Genomic DNA, 25,463 nt, shown 5'->3' on the forward strand with positions numbered 1-25,463 from the left:
GCTGGGGAGGACACTGATCTGCCCTGAGCGCTGTGCTCCCTGCCTCCCACGGGTCTGCACAAAGAAACTCTTTGTCAGGGATGCCGGCCTCCAGACACAGGGGGCTGGCATGTGGCATTCCCCAGGGCCCTCCATGTGCCCAGAGACCCCATCTGCTGGGAGCCGGCTCTCTTCGGGGCTGTGTCTGCATCTGTGCTTTCTTTCTCTCTTCTGCTTCCTGCCGTGTCCTGGGGGAGATTTAAAGGCTGTGCACCCAGCCGAGAGCAACTCCAGCTCCTACGTGCGTGTTCTACCCATTCCACGGAGTGGGCGTTCGTTGAGCACCTGCTGTGTAGGAACTGGGCTGTTCTGTGCACAGCCAGGGCCGCAGGAAAGACAGAGGGCAGCCTGATTCCGGGTGTGTGCATGTGTGTGTGCACGCGTGTGTGTGTGCGTGTGTGTGTGTGTGTGTGTGTGTGTGTGTGTGTGTGTGACGTGAGCTGAGGTGGAGGGAAGCTGGGGGCAATGAGTGGCATTCCACCCAACCCGGGGTCTCCTGAGCTGTGCCTGAAGGACAAGCAGGATAGGCAGGCAATGGCACAGGGTGGAGTGGGGTGGGGTCCTGCCACCTTGAGAAACAGTGTGTGAACAAGCAGGGAGGATTCTGGGAAATTCGAGAGGTTCAGAGGGCAGAACACAGAGCACGTGGTGCTGGGAGGTGAGGCTGGGGCGAGAGGGGGGCGGGGGGGATGGCAGAAGGAAGCTTGTCCCTGCAGCTGCCCACCGGCTCACTCTCCGGGGTATTGCTATGGAGGGAGCGCGGCATGCAGCGTGCAGATAATCGTGAAACGGTGCTTTGGGTTGTAAATTCCATGTAGCCAACTAGTTCACACAGAACCCTTTCATGGATCTTTGCCAAACTCTTGTATTTGTAGCCGACTAACAGTTGCCGTTCAATTATGATTTGACCATTTTTGTGCTATTCACAGTGTAGCAGTTACAAACATGGCAAATCATTCACCATGTAGCAATGGCGAACATGGCATATTACTATTTTCTCCATTACTTTAAATAATCAGCAACAAAAAACAAAAATAAATCAAGCCCTGATCTGTAGTTTGCTCATTCCCATGGTGTGGCTACTCCCATCGTGGCCAATTTCAAGCTGCCACCATGATTTGGAAAGAGATGGGAGGTACTAGAATTTCTGCCACTTAGATATAATAGAGGCAAGTCACCCCCAGAGGGTAGATGACAGTAACATGTAGGAAAACAATTAGAAAGTGATGAATTGGAGCATTCGTTACCTTCGTTTTAATGCAATTTATTTTATTAATTGTGTGCCTATGTAGCTTTTAATAACAGCTACTTAACTCTTGGCTCCCAAACACCGGGGTAAGCCAGCCCCAGCACATCCCACAGGCAGAGGCAGGGCCTTGGAGGGACGCCTGGCCCAAGTCACGACATGAAAGGAGGCCCCGGGGGCGCAGACCTGAATGTCTCCCTAATCCTGGAGCCTGTGAACATATCACCTTTCAGGCTGGAAGGGATTAAGGTGGCAGATGGAGCTGAAGTTGTTTATCAGCTCACCTGACAACAGCAAGATTACCCTCGTCCCCCAGTGGGCCCGGAGCAATCACCTGGACCCTTAGATGTGGCAGAGGGAGGCAGAGACCTGGGGTGATGTGAACTGAGGCTCTGAGACCAGCTCTTCTGCCTTTGAACTTGGAGGCAAGGCCACCAGCCAGGAAACAAGGCACCTCTGGAAGCCAAACAGACAGAAAGGAAGCTCACCCCCCACCCCCCAGAATCTCCAGGCGGAACCAGCCCTTCCTGCTCCCCGGTTGTGTCCCCGTGAAACACAGGTCAGACGTCTGACCTCCCAAAGTGTGAGATAGTGCAGTTGTGTGGTTTTACACGAGCACTAAGTGTATGGCTGTTTGTCACAGCAGCCACTGGTATACCCACAGCCCTAGCCTTCCTATCTCCCATTCTGTGACCTCTGTGCCTGGCCTGAGGTGCAACAGCCAGGGCCTGGCAGGACCCCCTGGGGCCTTGGCAGCCACTTAGCTGCAGGAAGAGGAAAAAGGAGAGCGATACTGATCTCAGCGGCTGTTAGGATTTAATAAGATTATGAATGCCGGCGAAGCTCTGCTGGCTGTGAGCCACGGCCATGTTTTCCGGGACGAGAGGCAGGAAGGGCTGAGTCCAGATGAAGCCGCTTCCCTGGGGCGCCTGGGGTCTTTTTCCAGAAGCCGCAGCAGTTGGAAGCCAGCCTGGTCTCAGGGCAAGGCCTGCTGTGCGTTGTCTCACACAGATGCGACTGCAGAATGTAATTCCCGACGATGGCCTGGCCTGTGTCTTGGTTTGCCTTCGTCCTTTGGTGATTTGGGAGAAAGCCCTCTTCGGGCATCATGTCCTTCAAACAGATCAGCAAAGCAGGAAATGCCCCTTTCCTCTGCCACAGCTGGACCACGAGTGCCAGCCTTCAGGGCCACATCCAGGGCTCCAGTTGAACGCTCACCGAACGCTCACGTGGAGGTGCCCGCCTCCAGCCCTTCAGTGTCACCCGAGAGAAGGTGCAGGTGTAAGTGCCATCAGAGGCCGGGGCAGGGCCAGCGGGTCGTTTTCACAAACACACCTGCTGAGAGAAGGAGGTATAAAGATCACGGGCCGGACTGTTTCATGGTCTCGAGGTTCCCCGACACCTGCCTCGATCCTTCACCATCCAGTCCCTACAAGCCAGAGATCCCAGGTTGCTCCCAGGTTCAAGGTGTGGGCTGTGGAGTCTGGAGAAATGCCAGAAAGGCCTTGCTGCTGCAGGGCCGACGGAGGGCAAGGGAGGGAGCTGGGTGCCAGGCTCCCCTTTCTTCCTGTGCCTCCTGCTCCCTCCCCCGACCTGGTCTGGCATCTCCGTCTGCTGCCTCTCCCTCTGCGGTCTCATTAGCAACGGGCAGATCCCAGATCCGGGCCAGGAGGACTAGCCTCCAGGCCCACGTGTGAGGCACTAGGGAGCTGAGCCCCTGGCCCCACACCAGCCACCAGAGTGGCTCTCTCCAGGGAAGTTCAGGTCTCAGGGAGAAGACGGGCTCTATTGCAGACCGAGCTCTATCTGGGGAGGGGGGTCCCGTGTGGCCATCAGACCCCAGCGGTCAAGGCCAGGACAGCACAGTGTCCGGGGCATCCAGCAGTCTCCGTGCCAAAGGAAGAGAAACGCCCTCCCGTCCCTCTGCCCCAAGAAGTTGGCTGCAGCGAGCTGTGCCGTGGGATACGCACAGGCAGTGGGAGACAGAAAGCTCGGCTGCCAGTCCCCACGGTGCCCGCGTGCGTGTGGGGGTGAGGGACTCTCCGGTCAGCCTTGGGCAGGGAGATCTGGCTGAGCAGATGGGCCCCTGGCAGGGCCCCCAGGTGCCAGGACACATGCCCTGCTTGCTCACAGTGGATGGGCTCTAGGGCTCTGCATTAGGCCTCCCCCGGCCCTGCTGGGCTGTGCCCCCAAGGGGCTTCCCAGCACTAGGGCTCCTGGGCAGTATCCTCTCCTAACTCGCCCATCCTCCCTTCTCGGCAATAAGTCCCCAGAGACACGGCTGTGGGTCTCGCTCCTTTTTCTCGCCCCAGAACGTCTCTTTGCTTTGTACATAGGAGGCTCAACAAACATCGACTTCGCCAGGAGCTGCACAATTTACTCCACTGCGCCCCATAAAGTCCGGCCCCGAGGAGCAGGGCCTCGGGGTGGCACCTCCATTCCAGTCCTCGGCAGAACCTACAGCCACGCCCACCTGAGCTGCCCGAGCAACGAAGATCCGTGTGCATTTGGAAATCTGCAAAGAAGACTCCAGCAGTGCTCAGGCCCTGTGGGAGGGTCCCCTGAACGTTGTAAGGATTGTGGATACAGAATGAGGCTCCCTCCAGTTTATTGTATCAGAACTCTTGCAGGTGGGGCCCAGGAATCTGAGATACAACTCTCCCTCCTCCCCCACTCCCACCTCCAGGGGTTCTAGGGCTGGTGAAAGTTTGGTAAGACCCTTCTCGGGTCAGAGTGCTCCTGCGTCACCGCACATCCCATCCTCCCACAGATGACGAGGCCTGGCGGGACCGGGCAAGGCTTCCTCCTGCCTGCGCACACGGGATTCGAGTCCACGGTCCCCACGGTGCCTGTGACACTGCTGCACAGCGGCAGGCAGTGCCCACGGCCTGGGACTTCTGTCCAGGGGGTTTTCTCCAGGCCTCCCTCATCCCTGCCCCAAGCATCTGTGCTTTATTGGTATTTGTCACCCAGATCTTACTCTTGCTCGGGAGCAGCCTGCCTTTTGCTGGCTCACATTGAGAACCGAGGAACTGCCTGGCAGCGCCCATGAACAAGACCTCTCCTTCCAGCAGGACCCAGGGAGCCAGCCTCGGTGCATGGAGTGACCTGCACAGGTACCTCTCCCTCCAGAGTCCACCTCGGCTCTGAGGCCTGGTGTGCTCACTCTGGGGCAGTGGTCGGCAAACTGCGGCTCGCGAGCCACATGTGGCTCTTTGGCCCCTTGAGTGTGGCTCTTCCACAAAATACCACGTGTGGGCGTGCACGTGCAGTGCGATTGAAACTTCATGGCCCATGTGCAGAAGTCAGTATTTTGTGGAAGAGCCACACTCAAGGGGCCAAAGAGCCGCATGTGGCTCACGAGCCGCAGTTTGCCGATCACTGCTCTAGGGTCTTGTCCTGTGAAGCCATCGTGGAGATACCCGGGCTTCCCTGCGACCCAGGTCAATTTTGTTGCATGGACTCTGGACTCTTTTTGAATTTGCACAGCCCTAGATACAATCCCTTTTGATAAAAGGTCTTTGGTCCTGATTATAGGAGCGCCGTGGAATATGTAAATATGTTTTCCTAATTCCGTGTAAAGTTGGTGTACACTCAAATGCAACCAGCCCACAGTACCTGCTGCTCTCTGTCCAGGCCCATGATGGGTCAGAAGGAATTGAGGGGGGGGAAGGGCGGGATTTGGAATGAGTGTCTGTTCCCTGTAGGCCAGTCAGGGGCTCAGACCCTTAGACTCATTGTAAGTTATCACTGCCAACACAAGAACAAAGCGTGTGACCTGCCCATGTGAAGCGTGACATCATTCAAGATGCTAGTCTTGGAGTCTAGCCAACCTCAGAGCATTGGAGCCAAGCCTCAGAGCCTCGGAGAGCCGAGCGCGGCCAGCCCTGCGAGAGGGCAGCCGGCTGGGCCTCTCTCGGAGAGCCTGCCTTTGCAATCCTTGGGCACCAACTTTGTGAAAAGGAAACCTGAACGTGGTGGGTCTGGGCTGTAGGCAAGGAAGCCTGCTGGACAGTGTTCTCCCAGACCAGGGAGCTGGGCGTGGCCTTGGGAGGCCGGCCTGGGTGCCAGTGACCACAACCCCTTGTTGGGCTTCAACATTGTGATGACGTAGGGGGACAGACACCTGCGGAGAGAGGAGAGCCGCAGCTCACCGGGCACCGTGAAGGTTTTCCATCTGGTCCGTTGTGCTTCGCATCAAACCTGGGCAAACGCATTAAACCGCGTCCGCCTGCGGCTGTTTCTGCCCCTGTGCCAAAATGCGCGTGTCACCATGGTTACTCCATGTTTGTTTTTGCTGAGCTGGTGGCAATTGTGGCTGCTCTTAAAAGAAGAGGTATAAACACTCAGAGAGAGTGTGAATGTGATGCAGCCTAAATGCCTGAGCACGCTCCCTGCTGGACCGGAGTCAAGGACACGGAGCTGAGCCCCGCCCCCGCCCAGCTCCACCTGGGTCTCAGGGTGACTTCCAGGCTCTGCAAGGCAATCTGAGCTGAAGGCAGGGCGGGGCCGGCCTCCCAGCGGCACTGAGGGCCCACGGGCACCCTCAGACACTCGCTCCCTCCCACAGGCCCCTGTGCAGTGAAGGGTTAACTCGGCCGGGTTGGGCTGTCCAAACCCTGCACCTTCCCAGAAAGCACTGGATCGCGATGGGAATGTCCCACCTGGAAGAGCGTCTCCGCACACCTGGGCCCTGACTGACAGTCCTCCCCAGCAGGTGTCCGTCGGGGGCCCCGATGTCCCAGGAGGCTGCTGGGCACTGAAAACACCTTCAAAGCTACTGACAATTTCATGTAATTATGGAGGATAATTACAGAGACAATTTATTTTTCTTAAGTAAATTCAGCTCATGAATCTTTTACTTATGTGTGTTTTTCATCCATCTGGGAACTTTTAACCATCTTTCCAGGGAACATCTGGAGTTTGATGAACTCCAGCGGTGGAAACCCTCATCACCAGTCCATCCTCTTCACTGACCATCCTTGCGCATGAATTTAAACTGTGCTTACAAACTTTATGCCTTTCCTTTTCTTCGGCAGGCGCTTCGGCGGGGCGGCACCTGCACTTTAAAGAACTCCAGCGACATGGATGACAGAACGTAGGAGCGCGCAGCTCTCGGTTCTAGGGCCAATCCACTGACACACTTAGTTTGTTTCTCCTCCATCTTTCAGCCTGGACCCAACAGCCCATGAGGAGCGGCCCATTTTAAACCGGAGCCAGCTCTCCTGAGGGATAAATTCTGAAAAGCTGCGGAGCCCCTGACCCGCCTTCCTCCCCCAACCTCTTGGACACTGGGAAACAGAGACAACCCGAACCTGACAGGGGAGTGTGACTACGACGGGTTCGGCTGATCACCTGCGTCTGACTCTAAACATTGCTGGAGTGAAGAGGCTTCTCCCTGCAAAACAACTTCCCCATCCCAAGCAGGAACGGGCCTGCCCTCTCGCTGTGGGAGCGATTTGGGTCTGGATCTGGGACCTGGATGACATGTTCTGGATGGTTCTATGAGGCTGCTGATGAGACCTTTCATAAGAGTCGCCCTGACACTGGACTCTGTGTCCTATAGAGGAGCTGGTCTCCCAGGCCACCTTCCCGAGCTCAGGGGCCGAGCCAGGGAGCCCCAGGATCTGAAGGCCGAGAAGCCCAGGGCCAGAGTGGACCTTAGACAAGCCCGAGGCAGTGACCTTGATCCTGAGACCACCTCCTCCCCAGCCTCCAGCTCATTCCTTTCCCACCAGGTGACAGGAGTCACCTGGCTGCAGGCCAGCAGGTGAGGGAGGCGCCGGGCAGAGAGCTCCCTTGCATCATTCCACACCCAGCACCTGCCTCCTGGCCAGAGGGATGGCCTTGGGGATGGGGACATGACCCAGGAGGTGTCAATCGAGACAGTCACAGACTCTTTGGTCCACAGCTGGAGACACCAGCTTTCTTCTGCTAGACACCAGCTTTCTTCTGCTAGACTGCTCACGGCTATTTGGGGACTAAGAGGGAACTTTTCGTTGAGGCTGAAACTATGGAAGGAGAGCCGAAGATGGACAAAACCAGGTCCTTGAGATCTTCAGGACCGAACCTCACCTGACGCGCACCCTGCCTGGGCCTTGTCACTGACAATCGGCCAGAAATGTTCTTCGTTGCTTGTTAAAGCCTGTGGGAGTTGATGTTTCCATTACTTACGGCCCAAGGCTCCCTAACCAATGCCAGGACCATCTCCATTTTACAGGCAGGGAAACGGAGGATCAGAGAGATTAAAGGCGCCATCTCTCCACATCATCCTGACAATCAATCACACGCTACGCTGTGGGGTGCAAACTCTGAGCTTTCTCTGGTGTAAGGAACCCCCAGCGAAGGCCTGACTGCCGATTTCTTTCCATCAGAGCTACTTTGGTGTCCAGTCTCCAAAGTGAGATCTGCAATCCCTGATTAAGAGATTGACTCTCCCATCCAACCAAGGCTCAACATCCAGAGTCGTGGGGCACCCAGTGGGGCTGCGGTTCTCCTCCATGCCCTGCACACCTCCCTCCCTGTGAGACCGTAACTTCCCAGCACTTATTCCCCCAAAGATGCTGAAGTTGTGTCCAGGCCGGAAGCACTTCTGCTCTAACACTACGCTTGCCTCCTCAATCGGCCAGATCTCCAGCTTTGCTCAGACCCTGAGAACCTGCTGCAGGAGCCACCACTGTCCCTCCTGGAGTCCTCACCCAGGGACACTGCCACACGCACAGAGACTGATTCTTGGCAAGGCTGCCCCTTTCCTCCCAGCAACGGAGAGGGAGGGGGAAGAAGGTGACTCCCTTTGGTGGGAAGTTGAGGGAGGGAGTGGCGTCCACACCGGCTTTGCCCACTGGCCAGAGCATCCAATAACTCCTTGTTCTGAAGATGCCGGGTCTGTCCACCCTGAATGACCAATGTCAGTTTCTGAGCCGCTTCCAGGGCGCCCAGGACCCCTCCCCCACAGGACCCCAAAGCCCGGTGGAATGATTTCAAATTCCCCTTTGTTTGTTGGCAAAAGAAAACAAGAAAAGCAGGGCTGTGGAAGCTGAGGAAACACAGCGATCTCCTGCCCTGGTCTGCCCGCCATCTAGTGGTCAGAAAGGGGTGGTGCAGTCTGGGCCAGAGAGGGGGAGGACCACACAGGTAACTCCATCAGACTCTCTGTCTCCATCAAACCGGCCACCACAGAGGGGATCACAGCCTGGGCTCCTGGGCAGGGAAGGACTTGGGGCCCCAGGTGGTGTCTGAACATGAGAACTACCCAGGACTCAGAACCTCAGCTGCCTGAGGCCAACCTGCCTTGGCGAGGGCCCGGGCTATCTCTCCACCTCTCAAATGTACACTGAGTTCTAAGGTCCTCAAAGGTCCTCCCTCCCATCCCTCACCAGTAAAACAACTACATCTTCCCTGGAGGAGCAAGAGCCTAAACTAGGAGGAAGAAGATCTGCGTTTCCATTCTGAGCCTCTTGAACCAGTAATTTAAACTTTCAGCCTCAGTTTACTTATCTGTAAAATGGGATCCACAACTTCTAACTCACAGGGTTAGTGTGACAACTAGACGAGTGAGGGGAGAACCTTGGTGGTCATGTTCCTTGTCCTCTCTGGGCCTGCGGCAGGAGGCAGATGGGAGCACGCCCTCACAGCCACACGGGCGTGGCTTTCATCCCAGCCCCTCCCTTTTACTAGCTGCTTGACTGTGGAAAAGTTGCATAATGTCTCCATTCCTCAACTGTAAAGTGAGAATAATTATGCATGAAGGCTGGTAATGAGGATTCAATAAGGCAATAGCTATAAAGTACATGCATAGCTCCTACAAAATCCCCTCCCCTCCACGAGCAGGGAGACCCAGAGCCCAATGGTCTGTGAAGGGGTTTCCCAAGACCCCCAGCTCCAAGTGTGCGTGGCATCTGCACTGAAGAGCAGGAGCCATGAACAGCCTCTACGGGTGTCCAGGGCACCGGGATCTCTCCCTTCCTCCTTCTGTTTCAGATGCTATGGATTTAGTGCCTTGAGCTCTGCCAGCAGAAAGAGTCTAGGTTAGAGGATTTGAATTGCAAGCACTATGAGTGTATTCCTACATAGCAGCCTGGACACAGCAGCACCCCAGAACCCTCCCGTAGAAGTGGCATGAGCACGGGAGCATGTGCAGGCCCACATGCACACATGTGCATTATTCTGCCTCTCTCCTTCCCTCCCTGGCCTTCCTGGCGGTGGTCTTCACAGGGACTTTCTCCAGGTGGATTTTGGGTTCCTAAGGGCAAGGACTCTACCACATTCCTTTTGTCTTCCTGGTATCACTATAAGAACTGGAACTCAGTAAACATTGCTTTGTTAGATGGATGGATGGATGGATGGATGGATGGATGAGTGGGTGGGTGGGTCGGTGGGTCGGTGGGTAAAGGGATGGGTGATGGGTACGTGGATGGGTGTGTGGGTGGAGAGGAGGATGGTGAATGGTTGGGTGAGTAGATGGATGGACCAGGTCAGAGGTACCTCATAGCACACATGCATTTGTCCCTCTCAGCACTTGGCATGGCCGTCATCATCGATTGATATGAGTATCTCTCTCCCCAACAAGACCATGTGCTCGACAGGGGCAGGGCTCAGTCTGCTCTCCCACAATTTCATCAGTAGCTCTGAGCCCGAGACCTGGAGCACGGTGTGTGCTCGGGAAATACTTGTTAAAGGAGAGATGGGTGACACTGTCCCTGGGGCAGGTGAGGGAAGGAGAGGGGAGACCAAATTCTCATTGTTAAGGAAAACACACATGAATACATGTAGACTCTTTCTTGAGATGCATGAAAACTGTAGAAGATTTCAAGATGGAGTTTTAAAATGCATGTCATCCCTGAAATCCAAAAGCCGCACAGACATAGGGCTCAACGCCGGGTTATTGCACGCTCATTGTCTCTCATTCAAGGACAGTATGCCATGGGTCCCAAGCTGGTATTGGAGCAAATGGACCAGGTCAGGGGTGCCTCACGGCACACATGCATTTGTCCCTCTCAGCACTTGGCATGGCTGTCATCATCATCAGGAAGAGCCAGAGACACGCTCCCGGTCTCCCCAGCACAGCACTGGGCCCTCACGGATGCGAGCTGAGCATCTGGACCACAGAGCAGCCGGCACAGGCACGTTTCAATGTCAGAAGCAATTTATTCTACTTGTTCAAAACTGGTTACCCACAACAGTGCATAGCGTAACTCTTTACTGACTCTGAGGATATACAATACATCAAAAATCCCACTTTTCCCAAATGTTTCTATTAGTGGTCGTTAATTAAAGTCAACAAAATTAATCTTATGAATTAAGAACTAAAGATCATGTTACAATTTCAAGTTCTTCAAGGAAAAACACTACACATTCAGGTGTTAACTATCAAATACAGTTCAATTTGCTTTAAATAAAGTAACAAGCATTACCTGTTAGCGTGGTGTAATGAAGAAAATTCTAAACTAAGCTATTTAGATTCTAGACTGATTTCCTCATGAATTCATGTTGTGACCGTAAGTAAATAACTCCCCCATTTCTTCTCTGGTTTCCCATTGTGTAATGGTTAAAGGGTACCTCCCCTGTAGTAGGATTATATTGTAATGGCTGAGAAAATGGAAAAATATAAAAGAGTAATATATATTATGTTATTTCTACTTATTATAAAGATTTTCATATTAATAGAGTGTCTTTTGAGCCACCACTGTGTGAATAAAATAATATCCTGGTAATGCAGGAGAAAAGTTAAGAGCATGACGTCTACTAGACAATATATTTATTACTGACCTATTGTTAAAAAACTAACTTCAAGTGTATTGTCAAATATCTTTGAAAATTAGGAATATTACTTATTTGACAAAGAGTACCAGATAGTTGGCTGGCTGGCTGGTAGGATGAATGAATGGATGAGTGAATGGAAAGATGGTTGGATAACTGAATGGATGTCAAGGGGGAGCAAAACCAGGAAGGGCCACGTGGACAAAATTAGATGGTGAAGGGTCTGGGACCTCTGGGGCGGTGGAGGTGACTGGGTGATGGCAGAGCTGTGTCCGTGCTGGGTTTGAAGATCCCTGTGTCTGAGCTCCGGGCATCGCTGACACCATGCCCACTTCTCCATCAGCTCCTCTCACCAGCCTGCTTGTCTGGAACCTACAGGCCTCCTGGGGGGGGGCAGAGGTTATGTTTTCATCATCTCTGGGGCTCATCCAAGTATGGGACAGAGTAGGCGTCCGTCAATGTTTGATGAATGAAGAACCGAGCTTGATTCACGGCGACCTGTATAGGAATGGTCAGCTGGATCAGCCGCATACAGCAAAGGAGAGGCTCATACAGGAAACCCGTGGAGTATGGGAGTGGAGGGTCACCAGCAGCTGAGGACATGATTCCTTTGCTGTCTGAGACTGAGGGACTCTGCACCAATAAAAGGACAGCAACTCCCATGAGGCACAGAGGAACCGAACAGAGGTGCCTGTGGCCTGGCCTCTGTGAGTGAAGCCCCCCATGCCAGCGGCAGTTGTGCCTGGCGCACATTCCCGAGCTGGACAACACATCCTCAGGGACCTGTGTCTCTGTGTTATCTGTGGAGAACCCCCCTCGGACCCAGGGCTCCTGTGTCAGGTGCCAATCTGGTGTGTGGAGAGGTGGTTGTTTGTTTACCGTTTTTCAAAGAGCTGAGGTTTGCAGAGACCTGAACACTCGTTCTAGATGGTTTTCAGTTTGGAAGACACAAGCCCCAGGAGAATAAAAATGAAGAATAAAAATAAAACACTGCCCTAACCGGTTTGGCTCAGTGGATAGAGCATCGGCCTGCAGACTGAAGGGTCCCAGGTTCGATTCCGGTCAAGGGCATGTACCTTGGTTGCAGGCACATCCCTGGTACAGGGTGTGTAGGAGGCAGCTGATCGGTGTTTCTCTCTCATCGATGTTTCTAACTCTCTATCCCTCTCCCTTCCTCTCTGTAAAAAATCAATGGAATATATTTAAAAGAAAAAAAGAAGGAGACCTCGCTTTCTGAACATTAATTTTTAAAAATAAATAAATAAAACGCCATTTTCTTTTGGTGTTGTAATTTCAAGGAGGGGGGCACCCAGCACGGCCGTGGCACCAACACGCAGCTTTCCTGAGACATTTAGGACAAGCACTGGCTGGTTATAGGGATTCACACTTCACATGTTAGGTGAAATCCATGGAAATCCTTTTGGAAGTCTCCCCAGGGGAGTGACTGGCCTAGCCCTCCCATCTATCTGGGCTGTGAGGGTCCCAAGACCCCGGATCACGGGTACACAGCTGTCAGGCGTCCTCGGAGCAGAGGGGGCAGGACAAGCCATGGCGGGATCTCTCTGGCATCTCCTGGAACATCCCCCCCATCTCTGGTGGAGACGAAGGGCCCCGGCAGGGTCGTGGGCCTGTGGGGCAGTGTGCTGTGATCCGCCTCTGCTGTGACCTTGGGGAGTCCCCGGAGCTCCCTGGGACCGACTTCCTCATGCTCAGGATGTGGCCAGTATCTACCACTCTGTGCTGAGTTGTCCTGAAGATCTGCTACCTCAAGAGAAGGAGGAGCCAAGCACAGGGGAGGCGGCCTTGGCTGGGGACGCTGCTGGCCCAGTGAGGGAATGGGGAGCAGGGGCCAGCCACTGTGGGTGCATCCACCCGACAGTACCCAGACCGAGCACAGGATGGAACAGGGTCTTCATGGCCCAAAGCTCGGGGGGCCCACCCAGAGACTAAGGCACCCCACTGCGGCAGGTCGTTTTCTATGATTAGAGGGTCAGGTGAGCTGAAATTGCTGCTGTTCACTCCCCTATCTGGGTCTCTCGGCAGGGGGGCGGGGGGGAGGGGGACAGAGCACTCCAATTAGCAGGAGGCTTCAGGGATCCCAGGAAAGTTCTCTTCTCCTGACCCCAACAGCCGCTCAGTCCACTGTCGGACGCCTGGTACCCCACCTTGAGAACTGGGGATGTCTTAGTTAATTGTTCCTGAACCCCATCGTTTTTGTGTTTTTTATCGATGCTTCATCACATGGGCTTGTTTGAGTAAATCATCGGCCATTGGTGATAGATTCAACTTCCAACCCCTCCTCACCTCCCCCGAGATCAGGCCGTGGGACCAAAATTTCCAACTCTCCAGTCACATGGTTGGTTCTCCTGGCACCCAGCCCCACCCTTGGGTGCTTTCCAAAAGTCATCTCACAACATAGTAGAAGACACCTTTCCTGCCTCCGTCGCTTAGGAAAGCCAAGGGTTTCAGGAGCTCTAAAACCAGGAACAGGGAACGAAGACCATGTATATATGTCTTATTATATATCACAGGCACAACATGCTGACACCCACAAATCCACCTTTTGCCAAAGTCCCCGAGACCCACTGCACGGCCTCTATCGGTGGCGAAAGCAGGTCACGTGCACCAGCCGAGTGTGCTACCTCGCTGCTCACCCACCTTCAGCGCAGCCAGGACTCCTAGTCCCGGAACACCTGGTAGCTGAAGTTGTCCGGCTGGGTTTTGAAGTTGTACTTCCCGGTCACGCTCTGGTAGCGCACAATGAGAAGGGCAGCTGCCCCTGTCACCACGGCAAAGACGGCCACCACGATGAGGACGATGTAGCCGGGTCTCAGGCCCGGCTTCACCTCTGGAGACTCACCTGCAGAGGATGAGACAGCACAGGTGGGAGGTCGGCCCCAAGCAGGAGGAAAGCACTTCCCTGGCGGGTCTCCCTCTGGTCCTAGCATTGAGATGTTGTTGTGAGAGTAGAGGGGCTCAGGACGGAGCCTGGGTAGGGCAAGCTCCCCGCTTTGTCAGTTACTCTGTAGCACGATCGTCTGAGTGTGAGTCGTCCGAAGCCCTGTAGCAGTGAGGTGTGTGCCATGTGCCTGTGGTTCCCAAAGCTGACGAGGAAGGTGTCTGAGGTCGTGGGGAGCACAGCAGCCAGCACAGCTCAGCCTGCTCGGGGTTCTGGATAAGAGTTGGCCCAGAGGAGGAGGCCATATGGGAGCAACAGGCCCTCCAGGAAGAGGTGGACGGCTCAGTGGGACTGCCCACAGGGAGACACAGGGGGCTCGCACACTCTGCAGTGTGGAGGAGTGCAGGCGGATCCTCCCAGGAGGAGAAAAAACCCACAAAAGCACACAGGAGTGCGGACCCAAAAGACTGACAACAGGGACTCAAACACTTTCCAACCCATGTTCAAAGCAGCACTCTTCACAACAGCCAAAGGTGGAAACAGCCCAAGTGTCCACCAAAGGATGAATGGATAAAAATGAGGTACACATCCATGTTCTAGAGAAAAAGCAGTGCCTGACATACAGTCGATAGATGAAATAGTAAGTGGGTGGGCAGATGGATGGATGAATGGATGGATGGATAGAGGATGAATGGATGAGTAGGTGAATGGATGAATGGAAGGACAGTAGATGGATGAATGAATAAATGGATGGATGGATGGATGGATGGATAGGTGGGTGAATAAATGGGTGGATGAGTGGATGGATAGAATCCAGAAGGTTCACTAATTTTCCCAAGACCACACAGCTCATAAGTATGACAGCCTAAAATCAAACTCAGGCCTCCTAATGCCAAGCCCATAACTTTTTCCACTCTGGGTTTTACATCCTCTGTAATATCTACAAATAAACAGGAGGCATGCACAGACATGGCAATGCAATTCACATCTTCCATTTCACACGAGGGCCCCAGCTCTGCTCAGCAATTTAACACGTTGTATGCGGGAAACGTGTTTACGCGTTTTACGTATTTATACGTGCTACCAGTGTAGTAGAGCGCGGGACACGTATTAATACGTGTTTTATAGACTAGCGGTAGAATGCGGGTAACGTATAAATACGTAAACTAAAGTTATCGTAATCTTACTGAACGTTGCCATTTGCGCAAAAAATTAGCAAAAATGGCCCGCGCCACCTGTTAGCGCGCGATAAAAACTACCCGAAAACAATGTGTTAAGACAATGAGGAGGGGAGGAAGAGCATGTTGTCCTAGGACCCAAGCCAAAGTCACCCGAGGGCCAGTGCCAGTGCCCAGCTCCAGAGCCGGCGAGGCCGGGCGTGGCCTGGGACCCGTGGAAGCGCGCTTTGCCCAAATGCTTGGCATGAGAACCAGCAGCTGAGAATGCCCGGGCAAGGGGCCCTCCCTGTCCACGTCAGATCAGCACACACTTCCCAGCTCAGACCCTGCATCCAAAACACCGACATTCTTGTCCCGGAAAATATCAAGAGGAAGGAGGGCCATTCAAAATGCGGAAGAAAAACAACAAAAAAAGGAAAATCAAGTAGGATTAAGTGTAGCTGCAAAAAAGAGGAAGACCTAAAATAGCAGTGACAAAGAATATGGAAGTTTATTTCTTTCGTGCATAAAACTGGTTAAGTCAGAGCCCAGGCCTGGCCCAGCAGCTTTGCACCACAGTGTCCTCGGGAGCCCGGCTCGTCCAGCTCCTGTCCCTGTGGTCCTCATGGTCCAGGATGGGGACCGGCGGCAGCCGTCTCACCTGCATGCCAGGAAGCAGGATGGGGAGGTGAGGAAGAAGACGGGGTGAAGCAGGGGCACGGTATGTTCTGAGGAAGCAAACCTGAGGGGGTCATCACTGGACCTTCCCATCGGCATCTCACTGGCCAGCACTTACTCATATGGCCACACCTGGCTGCCAGGTCGGTTACATATTTTAAAATATATAGTTTTTATTCCCAGCTAAAAAGTTGGAGTTTTATTATTATGGAAGGAGAGGAGAACAGATATTGGGGAACAGCTAGCACACAAAGCACACAATTTCCCAAAACCATTTTTTAAAAATAGGATAGCCCTGGCTGGTGTGGCTCAGTGGTTGGAATGTCAGTCCATGCACCAAAAGGTTGTGGGTTCAAGTCCCAGTCAAGGTTGCCAACCTGTGTGCATGTGGGAGGCAACCAGTCGATGTGTCTCTCTCACATCTAGGTTTCTCTCTGGCTGTCTCTCTCTCTCTCTGTCTCTGTCTCCTCCTCCTCCCTCCACTCTCTCTGAAAAAGCAATAGAAAAAAATCCTGAGGTGAGGATCAACAAAAAATAAATAAATAAAAATAAAAATAGGCTAGATCACAAAGAAAGGAAAATGTTTTCCTAGAAAACTAATGGTGAGTTTCACACTGGCTGATGGAAGTTTTATACTGAGAGAGAACAACAGTGCCATTTTTTTTGTTTTGCATCTTCTGATTTAGCAAAGCCTAAAATACAACAGCTTCCGCATTCACATGCGTTTACACATCACACACACACACACACACACACACACACGTGTGCACACACATGCAAATGCACAGAATTTGGCCTGCCTATAGACTGAGTTCCTTCCTGGTAACCACCCACTGCATGCAATTATCCAGTGTCAGGAAAATTAACTGCCTGCCCCTTACCCAAACATGCATTATTTAAACATGTGCACACTTGCCGAAGCCCCGGTCTTTTCATCTGCAACATGGGCACGGTACTAGCTCTGACCTTGAAGGGCTGCTGAGAAGAGCAAATTACATTCTGTGCGTACAGAACAGAGTGCAGTGCTGGGAGGTCGGGACTCTCCGTGAGCGTTAGCTGGCATTGTTACTAATTATGAGTCTTTAGGGAAAATCTTATGAGCTCTGTGTTCCAAGGAATTGCTTTTCGGTTTACATGCTAATGAAATGGAATTGGTGGTGTCTTTTCTTTAGTTTTCTAAACCAAGGCACCAACTCACCGTCAGACCGAATGAGGGGTCCCCAGGACATCTGGTGTGTTTCCGATGGTTCACCACTTCTCAGCGACCGAAAGTCATTGCAATTCTGTTGTTTTTGTTTTTTTTAAAGGAGAGAAATTCAATTAGTGCAATAACGTTTATGAGAAATGTACCCAGTCTCTGGAATGGTACCCTGATTCATGGATTTTTTCCCTGCTGGAGACATGAAATCGCAATGGATGAGCTCAGCCAGGGAGAAGGAGGGCTGCATAGGCCTGGACCACCTGGACCGCCGGGACCGCCTGGACCACCTGGACCACCTGGACCACCTGGACCATCAGGACCACCTGGACCGCCTGGACAACCTGGACCACCTGGACCACCAGGACAACCTGGACCACCTGAACCACCTGGAACACCTGGAACACCTGGAACACCTGGACCGCCAGGACCACCTGGAACACTTGGAACACCTGGAACACCTGGAACACCTGGACCACCAGGACCACCTGGACCACCTGGAACACCTGGAACACCAGGACCACCAGGACCACCTGGAACACCTGGAACACCTGGAACACCTGGGCCACCAGGACAACCTGGACCACCAGGACCACCAGGACAACCTGGACCACCTGGGCCACCAGGACCACCTGGACCACCTGGAACACCTGGACCACCTGGACCACCAGGACAACCTGGACCACCTGGACCACCAGGACAACCTGGAGCACCTGAACCACCAGGACCACCTGGAGCACCTGGAACACCTGGACCACCTGGACCACCAGGACAACCTGGACCACCTGGACCACCAGGACAACCTGGACCACCTGGACCACCGGGACCACCGGGACAACCGAGACCACCTGGACCACCGGGACAACCAGGACCATCAGGACCACCTGGACTACATGCTCTGCCCAGTGTGAAAGGGAGGAAGGGCTGGCCTCAAGGAGGTACGCAAGAGCAATGAGAGGCAGCAGCCCCTTGAGCTGTCTCTAGTTACCAGTGCTGATCCCTTTATCCCATGGTTCGGGGATCTTTCTCAACAAAGTTCTCAGAGTCACCTTCACATCTCTACAGCCTACTGCAACCATGTGTTCCTTTTAATGCCTTTGCCTAAACCCACTGTGGGCTCATATGTCCCCAAAAGATGTTGAAGCCCTAACTCCCAGTATTTATGATGTGACCTTATTTGGAGTCAGGGTCTTTGCAGATGTTCAAGTTAAGATGAGCTCGCTAGCATGGGTCCTGATCCAATATGACTGTGTCCTTATCCAAACTGGAAATTTGAACACAGACACAGACACACATAGAGGAAGAAGATGGGCTTCTACAAGCCTCGGAGATTGACCGAACAGATCCTCCTTTTCAGCCAGAAGGAAGCAGCCCTGTCCACACACTGGTCTGGGACTTCCAGCCCCCCAGACTGGAAGACAACAAATTTCTCTTGCTTAAGCCAATCCTTCCAGGGTACTTTGTACAGCAGCCACAGGAAACCAATACAATGGCCATCCTCAAGGAACTTGGGAAGGAATGTGTGGAGCTGTTGTAAAGAATCTGGGGACTGGCAGCTCCCTGCAGAGGCCAAGTGCCACTGTGGCTATTAATACGCTCAGCATCTCTGCGGGGCCAGTGCAACCAGGGGCAGACTCCTCCGCGCCCTTAGCTGGCCGTCATCGGGAGCCTGTGTCCCTTTCCTCCCGTGCTCCAGCAGATCAACTGCTTGATAAAAGTGACATCAACAAAACCGACCGTCACTGGATTTCGCTCATCCATGACCTACTGACGCTCGGAGGGGGATTGTGCAGGAAAACCTTAGGAAAACCAGAGGGGCAAGCATAGACATGCAGAGACACGCAGTGGTCCGATCAGCGGCCAACAGAGCCCCCTGCACTGTCCTTGGCCCCAGACAGCACACAACAGTCACTTCTCATACGTGTCACTGTTATGAAGGAGAGCTTTCAAATCTCAGGGCTGCAAAGCACATTTTGGATTCAAAGGTCAAAGAAAATGAGAATGTAAAATTATTCATAATCCCAGCATGAATGCTGCATAGAGGAAAGAAAAAACACCTGATTGAATGTCACAGTGGCTACGAATCAGCAGTGTTCCGTCAAAGTAGCTAAAAATAAAGTGAAATTAAAATAACACTTTTGCACCTAAATATGCATTAAATCGCCTTGAGAAGTGCAACAGCCTCATGACAAGGAAGCTCTGACGTGACGGCCAGCAGATGGCATGGCCTCAAAAAGGACTAAGGTGACACCCAGCTAAGTCAGTCCTCCCCCAAAGGCTGCCCACTGTTGAAATGCTATTTCCTGCCTTTTAGGGGCCACATCTGCAGGGCCCAGCACCTCTTCTCAGAGCCAACCACGCCCGGGATAACACAGCAACCCTCCTCATAACAAGAGGGAGCAAGGACCCAGACAGAAACTTAGAACACCCAACACCTACGATTTTGCACGTGGCTCCGGGGGTCTCCATGCAGATGCGGAGTTTGCAGTGCAGGTAGACTATGGAGTTGTTGATGAAGGAAAAAATTTTCAGCTTAAACTGGGCCTTGTTGGAGTCCCCATTCTCAATCACGTTGGTATGTGTGTTGGGGATGGGGCAGCTGGGAGGAGAGAAAAGGTGACTCATTAATTATAAACTGGTCCTCCTATCCTTGTTCCAAACGAGAGAGTTACAATACATCTGGCTGCACATGGAGCATCCCCACCAGGCTCCCTGGAAGGCAGGGATGGCTAGATCTCCAGCTCCTGAGAGGAAAGGGTCTCCTGTGGGGTGTTACCTAAAACCCAGGTCCATGCATGTACAAGTCTGGAAATTCAGAGGGCCCAAAGCAGGCCACCAGCAATGCCTAAGGCCCACCCGAACCCCTACCTGTTGTTGATGAAGCCAAACATGACCGGGTCCCTGGCGTTACTGGACGGCGTTGCCCAGCACTCAGTCAGGACCACCTTGAGGTTGCTTTTCTGTTTATAGAGCCCCACTTCGATCTTGATGTCGTCGCTGGCAGACACGCTATAATTCCGAGGTATAGGAGAGTCCCCAATAAACAACTGCATTTCTGTGACAAAATTTCCAGCGCCATGAAGGTCCTCAATGATGGTGTAAACCCTGCGGAGGGAGCAGTTTGCTGGAGGGTCCCTCCTGGGATCCCTCTCATCCCCACTCCTCCCCAAAAAGCAACCTCAAAGAAGCGTGGAAATAAAACCCAAATGAGGACAAGCGAGAAAGGCTATTTATTCTGAACTGGCAGCAGTGGGGGCTCAGTCCCATCACCTGACTGATGGAGACTCAACGACAGGCAGAGTAGAGGGGGGAAGCTGTGGGCAGGCTCCCTATAAGTGGGATGTCCTATGTGGTTGATTAGAGAAACATATATGACTTCCTTGGGTCGGTCCTGAGTTGGAAGCGGGAACAAGGTTGAAGAAAGCTGGCCATTTTAGCCAAGTCCGGGCACCATCTGTTGTGTATTCAGTCTCTCAGATGGCCCTTAAGTGATTGGAACCCTAAGAAAACCCTCACTGTGGTGCTAGAGAGGAACGCGCACTGGGGAGAGGTGGGGGCCTCTCCACTCACCCCCACTCCGGGGTGTAGCCCGATGACGTCAGGAGGTCGTTGCGGAAGGCACAGCGGATGGGGCTCAGGATCTTCAGGTGGTGGATGATGCCCTCGGGGGACAGGTCGTTCCTCAGCGTTGTCCTCACCACTGTGTTCGTCATGTTCTGAGCACAAACCAAGTGGGGCATGAGCGAGCTCCTGGGCCCCATCAGGACCCCAGCAGGACCCCAGTAGGAGTGCTGGGGAGGGGTCTTCTTAAAAGCTTTTTCCCCCAAAATATAAAAACCCAAATGAGCCCTAACCGGTTTGGCTCAGTGGATAGAGCGTCGGCCTGTGGACTGAAAGGTCCCAGGTTCGATTCCAGTCAAGGGCATGTACCTTGGTTGCAGGCACATCCCCAGTGGGAGGTGTGCAGGAGGCAGCTGATCAATGTTTCTCTCTTATCAATGTTTTTAACTCTCTATCCCTCTCCCTTACTCTCTGTAAAAAAATCAATCAAATATTACAAAAAAAAACCCAAATGATTTTTTTCTAACATAAACTGTCATAGAGAGGGTGAAGTCCAGGGGCTGGCTATGCCTATGTCCAGTGCCAGCTTCCTCACTGGAGGAGGATAGAGGTGGCCTAGATCAGGGGGTACCCACAATAACACATCTGACCCCTCCCCCCACCAGATTATCCCATGAACATTTCTGAAAATGAGAGCACAGGGCCCTCGCCGGAGGAATCTAGTTAACGTGGTAAAGGCCTGAGGCTGAGCCAGCCAGCACTCATTCTAAGTTCTCGAGTCTGGGAAACAGCACCGAGCCAAGATCCAGAAGAGAAACGGAAGGAAAGAACATGATCCTGATGAGAGCGAAGGCGTGCAAGTGACAACACGGCTAAATTGTGTACTTGAGTCTCCGGGGAACAATGTTAAGCCTGTCAATGTTAATGAAGTGACCGGGGATGGGGAGCCTTTTCTCTGCCAAGGGCCATTGGATATTTATCACATCATTCCTAGGCCATACAGAATGATCACCCTAAAGATTAGCCGCTCTATTGGGTCGAACATTTAATGGCCTCGCTCCTGCTGCCTTGGCAGGGCCAGACCAAATGATTTCTCGGGCCTTATGTGGAGGTTCCCCACCCCTGCTCTGAACAAAGGTATGGAGCAATTGGTTTCAAGCACAGAGAGGCCTGTTCCCCTGTCTGCTGGGTTAAGTCTGGTTGCTGGCATGTGGAGGTTGAGCAGAAAGAGGAGAAGATTGCGGACAGCTGGCCTGGAAATGGGCTTTTCTAAGAGACTGCAGCGAGACAGGGAAACCAGATGGAGGGCCTGAAAGGGGCGGGGGGGGGGGGGGAGTGGATGTCATCACTACACTGAAGTCTGTTGTTGGACAAAATACCTGAAGTTCTAACTATTTGTTTGAAGCACTTTGCTGGCTCGTGGCCTGGAGTCCAACTGTCACGGTGGTGGGTCTCCCGTGTTCCCTACTGACACCCCCGAAGTTGTCACCAGAACAGAGCACAGGGCCCTCCGAGGGCAGCTGGTCACCTGCCGTGGTGACCAGCAGCTCGCCACAGTTTGCAGTAGGCACTGCCCTGCGGGTAGCTCACCAGCCTCACCGGTTTAGAACTAGACAAGGGAAATTTTGTGTGAAGTCAGCAAGTCAGAACCATTGACTGAGGAGGAAACGAGGGGCAGGGTTTTTTGAAAATTGGGGACAGTGAAGAAGTCCAATTAGAGTTGTTGAAACAAGCCAAGAACAGGAGAAGCCGCTGGACTTCTCGGAGGAGGCGCGAGCGAGGCCGACTGTGCACTATAAGACAAAACGTCTGACCCTGACAAGGCTGTCCGTGCAGTGTTTGCTGCAAGTAAAAATTCCCAGGCTCACATGGCTCACGGGGCCCAGGAATCCGAGAGACAAGGAGTCCAGTGGCCAGCCAGGCTCCAGCGTGAGAGGGTTTAAGAACAGAACGCTGGAGGGGGCAAGGCTTACGGAGTGTGAGGGGAAGGGGCGGCTTTCAATGGTTCTGAAGAGGGAGCCACTGAAGAGAAGTCTCTTTCCCCTTCTGCAGCTCCTTCGTTGCTACTGGACACAAAATTATAGAACGAATAGATTTTTGTTGTGTACTAAACAGGCCTGGACAGACTTTGGTAAAGTCGATTACATCAGAGCCACTAGCATGTCTTTGAAAGCTATGAGATTTGCTTTAGGATTTTATATAAGGAGCAAAATCTGAATTACTGAAAACCAGGTTCATGTTTAGAATTCATTTTCCTGAGTAGGGACTAGCAATGCATTCGCTTCCAAAGGTGTGCAGTTCTTAACTGCTGGGTCCCTCACGGAAGCCTTTCATCCCTTTTGAATTTATGCCAATCTTTCGTGTTGGCTTCTTTAGAAAAGGCCTGTGTTTGTATCTCCGTATTTGGGAGGAATTGCCTGCGAGATGCTTACAGGCCCTGCGGGTTTTCAGCCAAACACATTCCTGTTCCTCTTAGTTTTATCTCAGTCCCGAGGCCAAGTCTTTGATGGGCCGGAGGAGAGACAGCAGGTACAGGGAGGACTTGGTCAGCATTTTGCAAAGTGTCTCAGGAAAAACAGAGAAGCCCCCTTCTATCTGCGTAAGAATCTTACATGTATTTACGAAAATGATTCTGTTCTCCAGCGAAACTTTTGGGGGCATGGAGGAATTTGTGTTTCTTCATAGTCATATCTGCATGACCTGTTTAGAGTAATCAGAGAAATGTGACCTTTTTCCTGTTGGTTTTTTTTTTTTCTTTTTTAATCCTCACCCTAGGATATTTTCCTATTGATTTTTAGAGAGAGTGGAAGAGAGAGGGAAAGGCAGAGAGAAATATCGATGTGAGAGAAACACATCAATTGGTTCCCTCATGCACACGCCCTCACCAGGGCCTGAGCTGGGAAGGAGCCTGCAACCAAGGTACGTGCCCTTGGCCAGAATCGAACCCGGGACCTTTCAGTCTGCTGGCCGACGCTCTATCCACTGAGCCAACTCAGCTAGGGCTGTGATCTTTTTTCTTTTAACCTGGGGGTGAATAAAATGTAAACTGCTTAATAATAAAAAAAAGGAAGGTGGAACCTGCTGTGTGTAATCCATCAGTTTGTACAAATAAGTCTTCAAGGCAAACTTAGCTTTTGACAAACGTCAAAGAACATGGAGAACTTGTGTGGATTCCAGGGCTGGCATGACTCATAGGAGACGAATTTCCCTCTGCTCTGACCAGGCCCTGAACCCGGCTGGCTGTAAGTGCTAAGCCAGGTGTTTGCCCAGCTCAGAAAACCAAAGGGAGCCAGCCCACGTGGCAGCCTTGACCCCGGGCCCCCTCGCCCACCACCGCGGCGGACCCACACTTGGGAACAGCCTGCGGGAGCATCGCCAGCAGGAGCTGGACAGCTCTGCCCATGGCAAATCCTCCAACACATGCCCACACTCACACAACCATAGCGACATTCACCCACGCACACTCATACAACCATAGCTACACACACATTCACCCACGCACACTCATACAACCATAGCTACACACACATTCACACACACACACTCATACAACCATAGCTACACACACATTCACACACACACACTCATACAACCATAGCTACACACACATTCACACACGCACACTCATACAACCATAGCTACACACACATTCACCCACGCACACTCATACAACCATAGCTACACACACATTCACACACGCACACTCATACAACCATAGCTACACACACATTCACACACGCACACTCATACAACCATAGCCACACACACATTCACACACGCACACTCATACAACCATAGCTACACACACATTCACCCACGCACACTCATACAACCATAGCTACACACACATTCACACACACGCACACTCATACAACCATAGCTACACACACATTCACACACGCACACTCATACAACCATAGTTACACACACATTCACACACGCACACTCATACAAACCATAGTTACACACACATTCACACACGCACACTCATACAAACCATAGTTACACACACATTCACACACACACACTCATACAACCATAGCTACACACACATTCACACACGCACACTCATACAACCATAGTTACACACACATTCACACACGCACACTCATACAAACCATAGTTACACACACATTCACACACGTACACATACACACATACATATTCTCACTCATGGATGCTCACGTGCACACATGGATGCTCACGTGCACACATAGGCTCCAGCTTCCCTCCCTCCCTCCCTCCCCACTGGCTCTGCCTGCACATCAGACTCCCCAGAGGCTGTTTTGCACCCTGACTCTCAGATGTGCCCCAGGCCCTTTGCACCAGAATCCTGGCAGGGTGGGGCTCTCAGGTCCCTCCTGATTCTAAGGTGCAGCCCAATCTGCAGTGAGAACTCGGCCCTATCCTGACTCCTTTGCGGGTCCCACACTTAGAGTCAGGATCTCAGGGTACAGAGGATTTCCGGTCCCCAGGTCAGTGTGGGCCCTCCCCGTATCGAGGTCCGGACAGCTTGGACGGTCCCGCCCAGGACTTACGCTTTGCACGAGGGTGCCGCACTCGCTCCACGCGGCCACCAGGAACACGTGTGTGCTGTTGCTGTCACTCACGTTGCAGGACGGGTGTCCCAGGTACAGGGAGGACTCGGGGATGGACTCCTGCCGCAGGAAGCGCCTCTCGATGGCGATGGCCACCTTCTCGATCTCGCAGAGCACCCTGACCGCTCCCGTCAGGTTCAGCCGCGGGGGTGGGTCCTGGGGCGCCAGGCTGGCCCCTTGCACGGAGGCCGCACTGGTTTCTGCGGGGGTAGGGGGCTGCTCTGAGCCAGGGCCCACGGAAGACCCTGAGGCCTGGGTTGTGTTACCAGAAGAGTCACCTACAAGACACGAGGAGACAAGCAGCAGGTGGGTCTGCGTTTGGAGACTG

The 25,463-nt window shown here is 52.8% G+C and overlaps 1 protein-coding gene across 1 annotated transcript in view; it reads right to left on the reverse strand.

Annotated features, from left to right (window-relative positions):
• Positions 1-10,412: 10,412 nt before the first annotated feature.
• UMODL1 (uromodulin like 1) overlaps positions 10,413-25,463 on the reverse strand; it is a 53,469-nt gene continuing 38,418 nt past the window's right edge. Inside the window, exons 16-22 of the mRNA XM_036351383.1 lie at positions 25,076-25,413; positions 20,547-20,692; positions 19,845-20,081; positions 19,416-19,575; positions 16,977-17,061; positions 13,703-13,904; positions 10,413-11,542 (exon numbers count right to left, since the gene is read on the reverse strand). Coding sequence (XP_036207276.1) covers positions 13,723-13,904; positions 16,977-17,061; positions 19,416-19,575; positions 19,845-20,081; positions 20,547-20,692; positions 25,076-25,413 — 1,148 coding nt within the window. The 3' untranslated portion in view covers positions 10,413-11,542; positions 13,703-13,722. The remainder of the gene's footprint in view (positions 11,543-13,702; positions 13,905-16,976; positions 17,062-19,415; positions 19,576-19,844; positions 20,082-20,546; positions 20,693-25,075; positions 25,414-25,463) is intronic.

Source organism: Myotis myotis, unplaced genomic scaffold (genome assembly GCF_014108235.1).
Source record: "Myotis myotis isolate mMyoMyo1 unplaced genomic scaffold, mMyoMyo1.p scaffold_m19_p_2, whole genome shotgun sequence".
NCBI lineage: Eukaryota > Metazoa > Chordata > Mammalia > Chiroptera > Vespertilionidae > Myotis > Myotis myotis.